This window comes from Ursus arctos, unplaced genomic scaffold, assembly GCF_023065955.2.
Source record: "Ursus arctos isolate Adak ecotype North America unplaced genomic scaffold, UrsArc2.0 scaffold_8, whole genome shotgun sequence".
NCBI classification, from domain to species: domain Eukaryota; kingdom Metazoa; phylum Chordata; class Mammalia; order Carnivora; family Ursidae; genus Ursus; species Ursus arctos.
Genome location: NW_026623100.1, coordinates 33095959 through 33110779, shown reverse-complemented (window position 1 = coordinate 33110779; position 14821 = coordinate 33095959). Strand labels below are relative to the sequence as shown.

Here is a 14821-nt window from a genome sequence, read left to right as displayed (position 1 = left end):
GTAGAAACAGATTTCCTAGAGATTGGATAGCGCCAACCTAGAGAAACTATCCACACAGCCCTCTGTGTGTTCACTGAAGGGCCACTAACCCCTACTGTTTCCAATAATACCTAAAGGAAGAAGAATGTGTTACAGAATGCAGTTATCCACTGCATATATGAAAATACAATTTTCAGAGTGATATATCTCTATATAGCCATACCTTAAAATGCATTTAATTATTTTGATATTATCATAGCTGTAAGACACCGGAACAGTGGTGAATGCACTAATAAGTGTTTCACACCTATACCTTTCATCAGGTCTCCCAAAGTCATTTACGACAAATAAAGCATCCTTACTGCCCTTATGACCTCTGCTTAGATTTTCTGGCTTAGTGAATTCTAAACAGACGAAAAGAAAAAAAAATAGAGTAATAGAGATGATCAAGTAAGTCAGAAAATTAATTAAGGGAAAATTAAATAGTTATAGGAAAACGAAAAGAGAAAGATTCTCTTTTTTATATCCTGGAATGAATTCTTTAATACAAGAAACAATGAGCATTATTATTAAACAGTCCTTAACATACTCTGAGTTACTATTTTTTTTATACTATGAAATAATTAATGCTCCTACAAACAAGTTATTTTATATACTAATTAATACTTGGAAGAAAATGGTACAATTGTCTAGGTATTCATTAGAATGAAAGCAATCATTCTAATCCCAGCACAGTTTTAACTTGCCTTGTGACTTTCAGAATAACAGTATTCATTTCTCACCCATACAATAAAGAAGTTGGACCAGATGATATCTAAAGGTTCTGACAGTTCTAAATGTTAATAATACTATATTACTTATATAGCCAGTCTTTCTTTTTTCTAAACTTAAATCAGTATTTTCCCTAAAAATAGTGGAAAGTTTCCAAAATACATCATGTTTTAGAAAACTAAAGTTTTCTAAGATCTATTTCAGACTAGGAACTGAAAATAGTGATTTCCTTACAAATAAATCGAAGTCCTTATTTCCCACCAACGATGTTCTTAAGAATATGAAAGTATATTTAAAATTCAGAAATGTATAAAAAACAGAAATAGTTATTGAATTGAAAGTAAAACTATAAAAAAATAGTCCTATTTACTTAGTGAGTTGAAGCTTTGTATTAGGAAGTTATTACAATAAAAAAATTAGTAGATTACCTATTTTTGGAGGATCAACGATATTTAAAAATACAACTACTTTACTCTGTATAATTCTACAACATAATCGTTAATTCTCCTGAACTGCCAAAACTTATATGCAACTATTTTCACATACCTCTCCAAGGAAAGGTTTCATTGACCATTGCAAACATTGATTTATTAAATAAAATACAAGTCCATAAAAAAAAAAGAAGTCCATGCTTTATAAGTCAGCATTAAATTTCTCACAGAGAAATCAAGAAAAAATATTTCCTATCATAGATAGCTATTAACTGTCTTTGTTACATCTTACAACTAACATTTCATAAAAGAAATCAAGTTAAGTGGGAGCTGCCTTTACAGATGATGCTTGTGCTTTGGCCATTCTTCGAACCAATGCTTCTTGTTTTTTTCTTTGAATTTCTTCAGGAGAATACTTTTTATTTTTCTCTTCTTCCTCTAAAAATTAAACAAAATATAGATATTACATTTATAGACTATAAAGTCATACTGAGTATGAATTTTAATTTTTACTTTATTACCCAGACTTGTCATATTGGTATAACTATTAAATCACACTGAACTACTAAATATGATATTCCACATACAGATACAGTGCTCTAGGCCAAAAGAAAATCAAGCACTGATCAATCTGTTCTTATTTTATATACCTTTTCACAGTGTGATAAAGTTCATTTGATTAAAACTGTACATTTTAACTTCCTAGCATATAATTCTTGTGAATAAGGACATCTAATGTATATAATCGACAAATGAGTATTTTTTAAAACCTGGGATTTTAAATGTTATATAAACTTTAATAGAAAAGTAGTTGAAATATAATGAATTAAATACAAACATCTCAAATGTATTTTTACTATAAGCTATATTAATATTCACACCAACCTCTTTCCTCTATAGAGCTCCAAGATTTTCATTTTAGCCATTGAGGAAAAATGTTTTAAAGTGTTCTAGTGAAATCTATCATGACAATAAGCATATAATTCACTGTCAAATGTTTTTATTTGGAGAATACATTTTATATAAACATTAGAAAATTATTGCAAAAAGAAGAATATCTGAATAAAATCTTCAATTTGAATGTCTTTTTAAGTATACAGAAATGTGAAGCGTTCTGACATATTCCGATGCAGCATATTGTAGTGTATACTTCAGGGAGATATACTATAAAATAAACAATGTGTTTTAAATTAATGAAAATAATTTTGATTTTAATAATACATCCAATTCTATCTCTGCAAAATACTGAGTTCTAATAAAATGAATTTAATTCCACAGTATAGTCACTTGGAGCTAAAAAATATTAGATTATCTATATAATGCTAATAAAAGTCAAACTTAAAAATTAGCAAATGTATTTTCTCATTTAAGGATGTTTTAAAATTAAGACTATCACCTTAAATCGTATTTACATGCCCCTGTATTGGTAAAACTGTTTATGTTGTAAAATCTGCCTCTCATGGAGTAAGAATCTGTAGTACTATTGGCAGAGAAGTATCATTTACACTACCATCTAGACAAAGGTTCAGACTTTGTTGTAAGACATTTCCCTTGTTAACTAAGGGAGATTATTTGTCCAAAATAAATTATCTGTCTCCCCTTCCTTTCTTGGTATAATTGGAAATGGGAGAGGGTGTTCAGGGTAAGAGATAAATATTTCAGATAAACTCCCCAGATTACTCTGATGCCTTATTTATTTCCTAAACTAATTATCTCACAGACTTGTAGCTATTTTTCCTTACAGAAAGATGCTACAAGATACTTTATAATTAGCTTGACTAATTGTCTTACTATTTTAGTCTCAAAGCTGAGAAACATAAACTCAGAATACACACACACAGAATTGCATTGAATGGACCATAAGTCTGGAAGGAAAACAGGTTAATAATCCATGACAACAGAAAAGAACATAGCTCCCTAAAACTGGTTTTACAATTGGATTGGTGATATTCCTGGAAAATAATTTCAAATGACGTAAATAAGGTCACACCATGAAATTTTGATTTAGAGAGTCATCCATTTCTCCCATCAGCCCTTCCTTTAACTCAGTCTTCAATAAAAAACACGGCGAAGTCTCAAATTACTGCAAGGTACAAAGCAAGAGTGGCTCTTCTTAATCTTTATTCTCTTAAACGAGGTCAGCAAAAAGGAAAAAAAAAATTCCGTAAAGGGCCAGAAAGTGAATACATTAAACTTTGAAGGTCATATGGTTTCTTGGTGCAACTGCTCAGCTGTTATTGTAGCATGAAAACAAGCAGATATGGACAATACAAATGATGTGACTGTGTTCAAATAAAACTTTGTTTAGGGACAATGAAATCTGAATTCCATATAAGTTTCAAAGGTCATGAAATATTACTCTTCTCCAGATTTTTTCAACTATTTAAAGTGTGAAGACCATCTAAGCATGCTGGCTGTACAAAAACAGGGTATGGGCTGGATTTGAATAGGCCATGGTTTGCCAAACCCTGCCTTAGAGCAATGAGGCAGTTAAATGGATTTTGTTTCAGAGATACTCCCTGGAGAGCAGCTTGATACTGTAACAAAGTAAAAGAAAGTAGAAACAGTAGAAAATACCAAGAAGATTAATGTTAATTAGAAGATTAGGTACTATCAGTAAACTTAGAAAAATTGGTAAGATAAACTGAAAGAGAGATTATCCACCCATAAAAAAATGCAGATGGATAGTAGTTTTGGGAAAACGCAAATATTACAGAGATGTAGTATTTAATATAGTTATAACTATATGTAACTAAATTCATGTTGAGAGTATGGTCCAATTAATTACACTTATTTAAATACAAATTTAAATATTTAAAATTATTATAGATTGACCACAATTTTTAAAGTTTCAAAATATCTAGGCTATAAGGTAGGGAAATATTCATCGTCAATGTTGATAAGAATATAAATTGATGTGACTTTTGGGGAAGATTTGGTGATATCCATCAAATTCAAAACATTCTCTTACATCAATTTTTCAATAATTAACATATATGATCACACGAGAACAGAGAAATTTATGTAGAAGTATATTCACTGGAGGATTGTTTGTAATGCAAAACATGCAACCAAACTGAACTTTCCATCAATAGAGAAACAGTTAAATAAATCATGGTACATCCGTATAATGACATACTATGCAGTCACTAAAGGACTGAAGCAAAACTATACGAATAAGAGGGAAAGATAGCTATATTAAATGAAGGCAAAACCAAGTTGCCAAATAGAGGGTATACAGTATATAATTCCACCTGATTAAATAAATGTGTAGGTACACACATGATACATACAAACACGCATGCACGCTTTTATATGCAAAGAAAATACTACATGATGTATTTCAAACTGTTAACTGTGGTTTCCCTGAAGAATGGCTGTGAGAAATAGATAATTTAATTTTTCACTTCAAATTAATCTATTCTGTTTTCTTTCTTTCTTTTTAAACAACTAGCATATTACTGTTACAAGTTAAAAAAAAGGGGGTGGGATCACTTAAATAGGGAAGCTGTAGCAGTAATGCCAACAAAATCATCATCTAAAATCTAAACAGAAAACAATGAGCTAATGTTAAAAGAAGCTAGAAACTCCCTCACCTTATTAGCATTGATCTACATAATAGATAAGAATCCTAATGTTAGCCCCAAGTGAGGAAGACTGATTAAGAAAATCAGTAATTACAAGCTAGCATAGTAAATGCTATAACAAAAGTTAACACTGGATATTGGAGAAACCCAGAGAAAGTGAAGCTAAATTATCTGGGGATAGAAACACTGTGTTTTAAAGGACAAATGGAAAATGGCCAGGCAGATCTGGTATTTGCATGTGGGGGCACTATGTTTCTGGGTGAAGGAAACAGCATCTGTAAAACCATGAGGCTGTGAGAAAGAACTGAGCATTAAGAAGTACAAGTAGTTACGCCAGACACAGTCCCTTTTAAAAAACATTACAGTATCAATGAGTCACAGATTTTCACATTATATTGCATGATATTCACTCAAATACTTACTAAACATCTTCTAAGTGGCAGATGCTGTGGTAGGTCTACTTATTCAGATAGGACAGACAATAATCAATACTTGCTTGCAAATTGTGATAAATGAAATGAAGGAAATAAGACAGGTGATGGAAAATAACAAAGAAAAGACCTATTTATAGATTGTTCAAGGAAGGTCTCTATAAGGAAGTCACACTTAAATTGAGACCTAAGAATAAAAAAGCACCAATCAAAAGATGGGAATGGGGGTGTGTGTCAAATGCTGGGAAGTAGTAATTTTAGTTGGGAATAGCACAGTCAGAGCTCTTGAACTAGGAAAGAAACTATTCTGTTTGGGGAACCGAAAGATAGCTAGTGTAGTTGAAGCTTAGTAGGTGAGGTAAAAAAGCAGGCAGACGGAAAAGGAGTGATAACCCAGGGCCTTGTAGATCAGCCTAGAGTTGGAATTTTCTTTGAAAAATGATGGGCCATCACTGAAGGTTGTGGTTAAGCACAGGAATGCCATGTTTGCCTATTTGTTTTTAAAAGATTATTCTGTTTGGAGACTAGAATTGAAAAGGGACAGATAAAAGAACTACAATCTAGTTAAAAAATGTTGGCTTGGATAAGGGTGGTAGCAGTTAAGAGAGAAAAATGGACAATATTGAGATGTACTTTTTTGAAGTAGAAACAATGGAACTTGATAGAATTGTGGGAAAGGAATCAGAAGAATCCAAAACGACAAGTTGTACTAAGTAAATTACAGTTCTAACCATCACAACTAACATTTCTATATCAGATATTATAGTAGCAAATGTGTCTAATTAGGATGCTCTGAATTTTCAAATATTGTTCACCTCAATGTTCTGCAAAACATAGGAGTAAGATTATTCGAGTTTTAAAACAATGAGGTATTTCGTAAACACAATCTCGTAGCAATATATCTACCAAAAAGTATAATTTTCTAGGAAATAATTCAGAAAACATTCAACAAATATTTATTGAGTACCTACCAGATGCTAGTCATTGTATTAAAATATAAGAAAGACTCAAATGCAGTCCTCTGAAAACATAAATCACCCATACTTTGTATATTAGAGCTTATTTAGTTCTAAGAGTCACTTTAAGAATTCTAGTTAAGCATCATGATTTTTAAAATTTTGTTACACAAATTCAATATAACAAATAACTAGTTAGCTACTGTCCCAGGTGATAATTTTCGTAGAAAACTATTTTATACATACCTTTTGGAGGTTGTTTCAAAGATTCAGAACGTTTTGCCAAAGACTGCTGTTGAACAGTCTTCCCACAAAATGGGTTGACAGTTTTATTTTTCTCCAAACCCTGTGTAATTTTGGTATCAGAAATACTTGCTGGTATACAATTTTGACTAAGCTGGGAAAGTATTTGAGAATTTTTCATCTTTGTAAATGTATACTTAGGAAATCGAACTGGTCTGTTAAGACCACTCTTAGGTCCATCTGTTGTGCTCCTATGGGATAGATGCTGAGTACTTAATTTCTTCTTGTCAGTAGCAGTTTCTGTATTCCTATGATCTGACCTCACATTCAAACTTGAATTTCCTATAAGAACCGATTCAGTACTATTCACTTGTATTGGAACATCAGTGTTATTACAGGAATAATGTAGATTATTGATCTGACGATTTGAGTTCTTAGAGTATATTGTTAAATTAGTTGTAGCACCTAAAAAACTTGGAGAATTTCCACAAATTTCTCCTTTTTCCATCTTTACTGGTTTATTTAATTGTGAGCTATTTGTGAAAGATGTATACCCTGAAATGCTGCTCAGATTCAAATGCTTCGATTGCACCAATTGACTTTTTTGTTTAGCTGTAGTAAACATATTTTTGGCTCCATGTTTGGAACTATTATTGACCTCAAGTTTACTTTCTGATATCTTGCTGTCCTTTCTAATGTCTTGTTGCTGAGTTAGTCTTTCAATATCATCACATGCTTGGTATAATAAATCATCATCTACATCATCTGCTTCCCAGGTATCCTCTAATTGATGACATGCTTTAACAATTTCATTGGCAAATGATGGATCATTCCAGTCATCAAAGAAAGAACCTAACTTTGATGCATTAGTCTGATTTGGATTAGAAACACTGGTTTCATTGCCCAAAGTTGCAGAGCCAAAAGGATCTATATTAGCAGGTGCTTTAAAAGACTGATTATAAATGGACTTATTGTTTTGTTCATTAGAATATCCTGTGTTCAAAGCTGACTTTTCAGAAATATTTACATCAGAAGTAAATTTAGTGTGCATATCTTCTTTTACTTTTGTCAGATTAGACGCAACTGCGCCGTCTTGAATTTTGTCTTGAACAACAGTTTTACCGAAATATTTCTCAAATTTCGTTTTATTTCCAGTGGATGGTAATTTGCTTGGTTTATCGTTTGGATTTAGTGAAAACCCATATTTTCCAGAATCTATTGATTCCTTGTTATGTGTCTTTGAAGGGAGATCCTGTAAAATTTTTGAATCTCTTAACCTGGTATCTAGACTTGTATTCATTCTTGACTTATTTTTATCATTTTTATTGTTGAAGTTATAAATTCGCTTTTGATCAGCAATCTGGGCTGTTGTAGGAGCAGGGAAAGGTTCACACATTTTGACATTTTGCATAACAAAAGGTTCATTACTTAGTAAGTTTTCCCAATCATCCTCAAAATCACTGGTAGTAAATGCATCAAGGTATTTATGAAAAGCTTCTGGCTTCTCAGTGTAAGAAGTCACACATGATTTTGTCATTCCAGGAGTGTCTACTTGACAAAAAAGTGATCCTGGGGTTTTATCTGGCAGTTTTTCAGGGACCAGACTTTCATTCATAATTATTTTCTCCTCTTTTAAAGCGCTTTTCTTTTCAAAGGTGGTATTACTCATGTTTAAAAAAGCATCTGACAAATCTTGGCTGAACTGTCCACTACATTTCTGAGTAGAGCCATCAAAAATGGCATTAAAGGCTGCTTCAGCATTTTGGTCAAATAGCTTCTGAATGCTATTTTGATCATTTACCACAGACATTCTGGTGTTTTCTTTCATTGGCTTCTTTATTATAGAATTATCTACTTCAGGAATTATATCATGTAATAACTGCATCTGTACATTATCTTTAGAATTGCTTAAAGTCTCTGCTTCTGAAATTGTCTGGATAAAATCATGATTTCTTTTGTTTTGCTCTTGAATCACATCTAGCTCTTCCATATTTTTATCAAATTGCTTAGCCAATTTCATAAGTTCTTCCTCTTGATTTTGTGTTTTTAACCTATTGAAAAAATTTTAGAAATTGTAACTAGGAAAACTTCTAAGAGTCATTATAAATATTCAACTGTTACTTAGCTTTTAAAATATATTAAAACTGAAAATGTTAACACAATTATTTTAAGTCTAAAATTTTACATGTCAAAACTAAAAAATATAATTTATAGCCATTTTGATACATTTACAAAACCAAAACAGTATTATTAAAAATATTTACTCCACTGAATGTCAGGAAAGCTGAAAAGTTTGAACTTACTTTGTGCAGCTGATTTTTGCTCTTGATTTTCCTTTTGCTACACTAGGAGTACAAGGAATAGCAGTTGCACCAATCCACACGCCTAGCATGGAGTTTGTTGTTGGTTTTTCATCCTTTGGCAGAAGGGAAAAAAAAGGGATTTACAGACTCCCCCGCCCCCCTCAAAAGAAAAGAAAACTTTAACTATACTGAATTATTTTCCTAAAACAATAAATTCTGGTAAGGTGGTAGTTACTAAACATATTCCAGAACAATGAGAAACTGGAGAATGGCAATAACAAGCTGTAAGAAGTGATCCATTTATGTTTCAGGAAATGAAAACATTCAGAATTGGTAATTTCTTATTTTCTAAAAAATTAAGTTTTAAGAATTTAATTAATTAACAAATGCATATTCAACAGTAAAAGCACATTTTTTTTCCAAGAAAAAACTGACTGACTTAAGAATGGAGAGATACATATGGAATTCTTTCTGTATCACCCAATTCTCCAATTTTCCCTAGCCCCATTATAATCTTTATCTAAAGTTGGACAATCCACGTTGACCTGAATTGAGAACACTTAAAATTAAACTCAGAACGAGTCAAGAGCAAGGTTAGAACTGATGCTAAGAATAAGGCAGGGAGGGATAAGAACAAAAATTAGAAAAAGCAGCAAAAGAAGTTTAACCACTATAAAGGAAAAGAAGGGCCATTTTAATCCTGGATGTTCTTGCTACTCCTTTCAGTCAGTTGATCATGCAAAAAAATTAGAAAATGAGTTTATTCATTAGTTACAAACCAACAAATCAAATGGCTTAACCATTTTCTACTCTATTTTTGTACTTAGAATGAACATAGTACTTAGAATGAACATAAATATCATTCAATCTAAAAATAATCTTATTACTAGGTTATAGGATACTTGAAAGCATGGACTGATCTTATCATGAGCATCCAGCAAAATGCTAGGCATGGAGAGATTATCAGTTTATATTTATTTATTAGGTTTAGGTGAAAATATCCCTACAACTTGGTACTTTAAAATCCTCAATCAACAAGCAGTTTTCTTAGATGTCCAGTTGAACCTAGATTTTAGCTTCACAAAATACTCCAGTAATCAGTAATTTTACTTTCAGACTCAATATTTATTTTCACTTTTGTGTCAACAACAACCTTGAATTTAGGGAAAATATTCTTAATGATTTAATTATGGACCCTTTGTCCATTTACCAAGTATTTTTAAATTCATTCACTTTTTAGAGAAGAAAGGTATGACAACTTTATATGCCCAATTTTATATATACAGGGGCCCTATGTATGTTTTTATACTATTTGTGTTATATTTTAAAAATGTCTTTAACAATAATTGCATATTTATTGATTTCCAACTACAATCCAGGTGCTATATAAGGTATCTGAACACAGTACTTCATTTAATCCTAAGGAGTATTCTGTGTAGTGTTGTATAAAAATGATGAAAAAATATACATCCTCAAACAACACTATATGAAAAGTATCCCTCAAGAAACTGAAATGATTGTCCAGGGAAAACGAAAGTGCGTATTAAAAAAAAAAATGCCATCTCTGAAAATATCAAGGTGACTTGAATAACTACTTGAGGAGGTAACTCACCTAAAAATAAAAAACATGTACATGTCATTTTCAGAACATGACAATCTTATACTACCAAAGATTTACATGCTTTAAAAGTATTAGTTGAAAAGAGTAACATTTAAAAGCAACTAATTTCACTGTATTTTTTTCTTATATACAAGTTACCACCTGCATATTGTTACCATTTCTTGTGAGCTATTATTTCCAGCCCACTTAGGTAAAGGGTCCAGTAATTTACTCAACTATCTTTTTATCACTATTTAAGCTGGCCAGTCCAAACACATTTTATTATGCTTCTTTCATGTGAAACCCACAATTAATGAAGATCTATTGTTAACTTATGAAGTAAATAGTATTATGGCATAAAAGCTATTTAACTAATGAACCATATGTAAAATGAATTTCTATGACATGCCAAACATGGAATGTAGAGCTAGTAGCAACAGAGTTGTTTTGACTGTGTTAATTGTAATTTTGGATATTTTATAGCCACTAAGAAAAACTTTATTTCCTGTCTCCTCCACCTGGATGATGGTAATTCCTTATAACCACAGTTTGGGACAATGCCATCTATTGTTTATGGTGAACATATAGTCACTATCCAAGGGTATGTCAAGGAAAAAATCCCTTATTTCCTACAGAGAGGACACTGAGCAAAAATTAGATGTTTTCTAAATTTAAATATTGTTAAGTAAGAAAAAAAGAGAGGACAGTAAAGAGGTTCAGAATACAGGTTGCCTTAAACTTGTATTTCTATTTCATTCAAGCAGTACAGGAATTGAAATAAAGAAAAGGAAACTTTTGAAGATGGTTCTATGACAGCAAATTATTTAACTATTATAATGAACTTTAAAATAATCTTACATTTATAGTGCTCTATGTTTACAAAGAATTTTTATTTAATTTAATCCTCGTGATAGTCCAATGGAGAGAGCAAGACAAGTAATTCCAGTTTATCGCCGAATGAACTAAAGTTCTGAGAGCTTAAGTGACTTGCTTATGGTCACCCGGTATAGGAGGTAGACTGAGAACTAAATTCAAATCCAGTGTTCTTTCCACTTTTTTGAGTGTTTCTCAATGATCGTATTAGTCTATGAGTATTAAGAAGAGCAATTTCAATGGGGAAAAGTGTGCTATACACAGTAAACAAATACTAATCACAAAAAACTTTAAAAAGTTTAAATTTTTATTGTCTGATTCTATTATTGTAGTAACTTTAAAAATAATGCCATATATTGTTAAACAATATTAAAAACAAAATAAATACAAAGCTCTAGTCAAAAATCATTACTCTAAAAAAATTAAAATATAAGATATAAGCTTAGGAAAATATATATTGCCAATTATACATTATGTTCCTTTTCTCAAAACATACATTTCAGTAGTACAAAAGGTAAAAGTAACCTCTGGTGCTCTATTTTCAGAAAAGAGAATTGTAAAAGACAAAACATTTTTCATACATGGGCCTAGTGACATAGCTTTCAGGTTTAAGATAAACTATAAAACTAGTGATATTTACCTGAGGAGCAATGCGATTAACAATATGTGAGATTTCATCACTATCTGTGGTGTAAATCTGTTTTTTTCTTCCTTTACCTAAAGAACAAAGACATTTCTATAAATGGTCAACAACTTAATTAAAAAACTTAATTTTTAAAAATAGCAGTCACTTCTTAGGAAACAATTTTAATTAGCATGGCTTAGATCACTACGCACTGACATCACACGCGTAACCTAACAATCACATAAGATTCTCAAAAAACATCTGTTGTATAGAAGTTCGATTACTCTACTGAAATTCTATAGTTAAATCCTAATCATTTACCAAATATCTACCCAGATAGAAATATTAATAGTAAATTACCTAACTGTTTTGTCATTGGAGAATTTTGATCCCAAAAGATATCATTCTGTCCATCTGGATCATTAGGAGAACTGAAGGCAGATGACAAGAAATCCATTTTCAGCACTCTCTTTGGTGTTTCATATCTTTCTACATAAAATAAAAAACAATTGTTGCATTTTACTTTACTTCCTAATACCCCAATGTCACATATCCTTTAGATTACTTTTTATAGTCCAATTATAAAATTTTCTCCTAGAGATATTACTTTAATAACTGAAATGTTTCACATAAAAATCCATGTAATACTTCACAAATTTGACACTGTAAATATCAATTATTTTAAGATAATCCAGTAGCTCTATGACTGTATAATACTGTATAATCTAGTCACTCCATCATTACCACTGGAACTTGGAGGCTTTGGGAACCACCTTAATTTATACATACATTTCGAAAATCAAAACGCTCCTAGCAGAAACTTCAGTAAGAGTCTGTTTAGCCCCCTTTTCATCAACTCTATCCAACTTACACTAATTACTTCAAAAACTTTTAGGGACCCATTTCCTGTTAAGTTTTGTCCAGTATCACTTTTAAATTTCTACAAACATTTGTTTTTGTTCATTCCAGAATTGCTTTATGGGAGTAAACTAAAGACAAGTAAGGTAACAAAAGTCGTTATTTTAAGAACACACTTTAAGAAAGAGCTTTTGTGTGAATTTCAGTTCCTACCAGGATTTATTAGAAATCTTTAAAAAAAAGAGAACACCAAAAACTGACCAGAATGAAATATTCAGGGCCCCTTAGTTTCCTACTTTGAGGGACATCATACACAGGAACATCCGGTTTATTCATAATGAAGTGAGACATCCCCAAAACTCTGAGGATGACAGAGATAGCTATAGCTTTTTATACGATCCCTTCACTAAAGCAAGTCAGGGCAAAAAGTTTGGCGGGGGGGAGTGGAGGGGCCCGGGGAACAATTTTCCTGGGAATAAGAAGGCAGCAAGTCTTATCAGATAGTTTTCTTTGCTCTGCCACTGCTGATGACTGAGCAGTCTAGAAATAACTGCCCTCCTTCCCTCAAACAGGTAAATCACAGGGCCTATTCCTACAGCAAGACAAGTGGGTGGTCAGAACGTGGCAGAGCTCAAATTCGTAGACTAAAACCATGGGGGTAGTGGCGTCGTGTTCCTTTCGGACTCACGAGGGGAGAAGCCCAGAGAAAGAAAACACTTCGGACTCCACCCCCACCCGCACCCTAAGATTCCCCACTGCAAGCGGGGCTGTGGGGCTGCAGCGCTTAAGCCCGGAGAGGCCGCGTTGCCGACGTCTCACCCTCGGGGTTACTTTTACTGCACGAAGCGGCTGCTGGAGGCTGCTCTTGTTGCGGCACGGACCGGGGAGACGTGTCTCCGGCCCTGTGGGGCCCTGAGCCGCGGGCCGACCTCAGCCGCCTCTTCCCTGGCTCGACCATCGAGCTGCATTCCTCAGCCGCCGGAGCTTTGCGCGGCGTGTTCTTCAGGCCAGGGCTGTCCCCATGTTTCCTTCGCCGACTCATTGCCTCCAGCCCCCCTCCACCAGCCCCTTCTCCTTTCACATTTTGCAACGGGAGGAGTAAGGCAATGGAACTACAAGCAGGACTCGGCGCCAACGGCCGCCGCCATTTTGGCCGATGGGGCGCTCGAAAGAGGCGGCCGTTGATTGGCTGCGTCTGGACAAGGGGCGGAGCGGTCAGGGCGCCACCGGCGCGCGCTTCCGCAGCCCGCGTCCAAGTTCGCCGGGCTCTGCTCAGACTCATCCGGATTGGAAGTGATAAGGGGGCTAGTGAGCTGGTGACAGTAGTTGAGTGAGAGTATGTGAGGTGGAAAGTAAATTGAATCCACTGGCATCTTTTTACTGAATTTACAGCTGCAGTTACACACTACTCGGATTTAGATAATTGTGGATTTTAGTATTTTAAAGAAGAAATAAACGGTATAGATTAGGAAGGAAAAATTCAGCTGTTTTTTCATAGATGATGTGTGCATGAAAATTAAAGCCATAATGTGATACTCTTCAACACCCATCAGAATGGCTAAAATTAAGAATGACAATAGGGGTATCAAGAGAACCAGAGATGAGACCACAGCCTCAGCCAATACCTTGATTGCAGCCTGTGAGGGACCCAGAGCCTGAAGACCCAAGCAGTGGGAATTGTCACATACTGCTGGTGAGAGTAACTTGGTACAACAATTTTGGAAAACCGTTTTTGGTCTAGCAATCCCACTGAGGAATATAACTAATGGAAATGCATGATGCACTTGTGCATCAAGATATATTTCATAAAAATGTTTTTAGCAGTAAAATTCAAAATTACCCCAAACACCCTTCAAGAGTACAGGGGTTAAAGATATTGAGCTATATTTGCTCAACAAAATGCTACAAAGCAACATAAAAGAAAAATTACAACTCCTTGCAACCACGCGGAAATCTCATAAAGTTGAGCAAAAGAGGCCAGACTCCCTGCCTCTTCCATCCCAAGAATACTATATGTAATTCCATTTACATGTAAACAGGCAAGGTGTTGTACAGGGTTGCAAGTTTAAGTGTTAAAATTATAAAGAATAATCAAGGAGTCAATTACCATGAAAAGTCAGGATAATGGTTACCTTGGGGAGGGGAGATGGGACAATGATTAGAA

General features: G+C 33.5%; 1 protein-coding gene and 1 long non-coding RNA gene across 3 annotated transcripts in view; one reads left to right on the top strand and one right to left on the bottom strand.

Annotated features, from left to right (window-relative positions):
- Positions 1–495: 495 nt before the first annotated feature.
- Positions 496–13843, bottom strand: ETAA1 (ETAA1 activator of ATR kinase). Of its 2 annotated transcripts, XM_026484387.4 has the most exons (6): positions 13477–13843; positions 12160–12288; positions 11815–11891; positions 8702–8814; positions 6402–8449; positions 496–1619 (listed from the first exon to the last, which is right to left on the bottom strand). In XM_026484387.4, exons 1-6 carry the CDS (start codon positions 13697–13699, stop codon positions 1501–1503), a joined length of 2709 nt encoding a protein of 902 aa, XP_026340172.1. In that variant the 5' UTR covers positions 13700–13843; the 3' UTR covers positions 496–1500. The 2 variants fall into 2 exon arrangements, with proteins under 2 accessions (XP_026340172.1, XP_057165181.1); XM_057309198.1 differs by lacking the exon at positions 13477–13843 and having other exon boundaries at positions 12165–12241.
- Positions 13826–14821, top strand: part of LOC113244786 (uncharacterized) — a 613758-nt gene continuing 612762 nt past the window's right edge. The window contains exon 1 of the long non-coding RNA XR_003312516.4: positions 13826–14350. This is a non-coding gene — a long non-coding RNA (uncharacterized LOC113244786). The remainder of the gene's footprint in view (positions 14351–14821) is intronic.

Coding starts and splice junctions, on each gene's coding strand:
- ETAA1 (XM_026484387.4), bottom strand. CDS start 13,699: ATGAGTCGGCGAAGGAAACATGGGGACAGCCCTGGCCTGAAGAACACG. Junction 12,289..13,476: donor CAGTAAAAGTAACCCCGAGG/GTGAGACGTCGG, acceptor TATTTTATGTAG/AAAGATATGAAACACCAAAG. Junction 8,815..11,814: donor TTAATCGCATTGCTCCTCAG/GTAAATATCACT, acceptor CTTCTGCCAAAG/GATGAAAAACCAACAACAAA.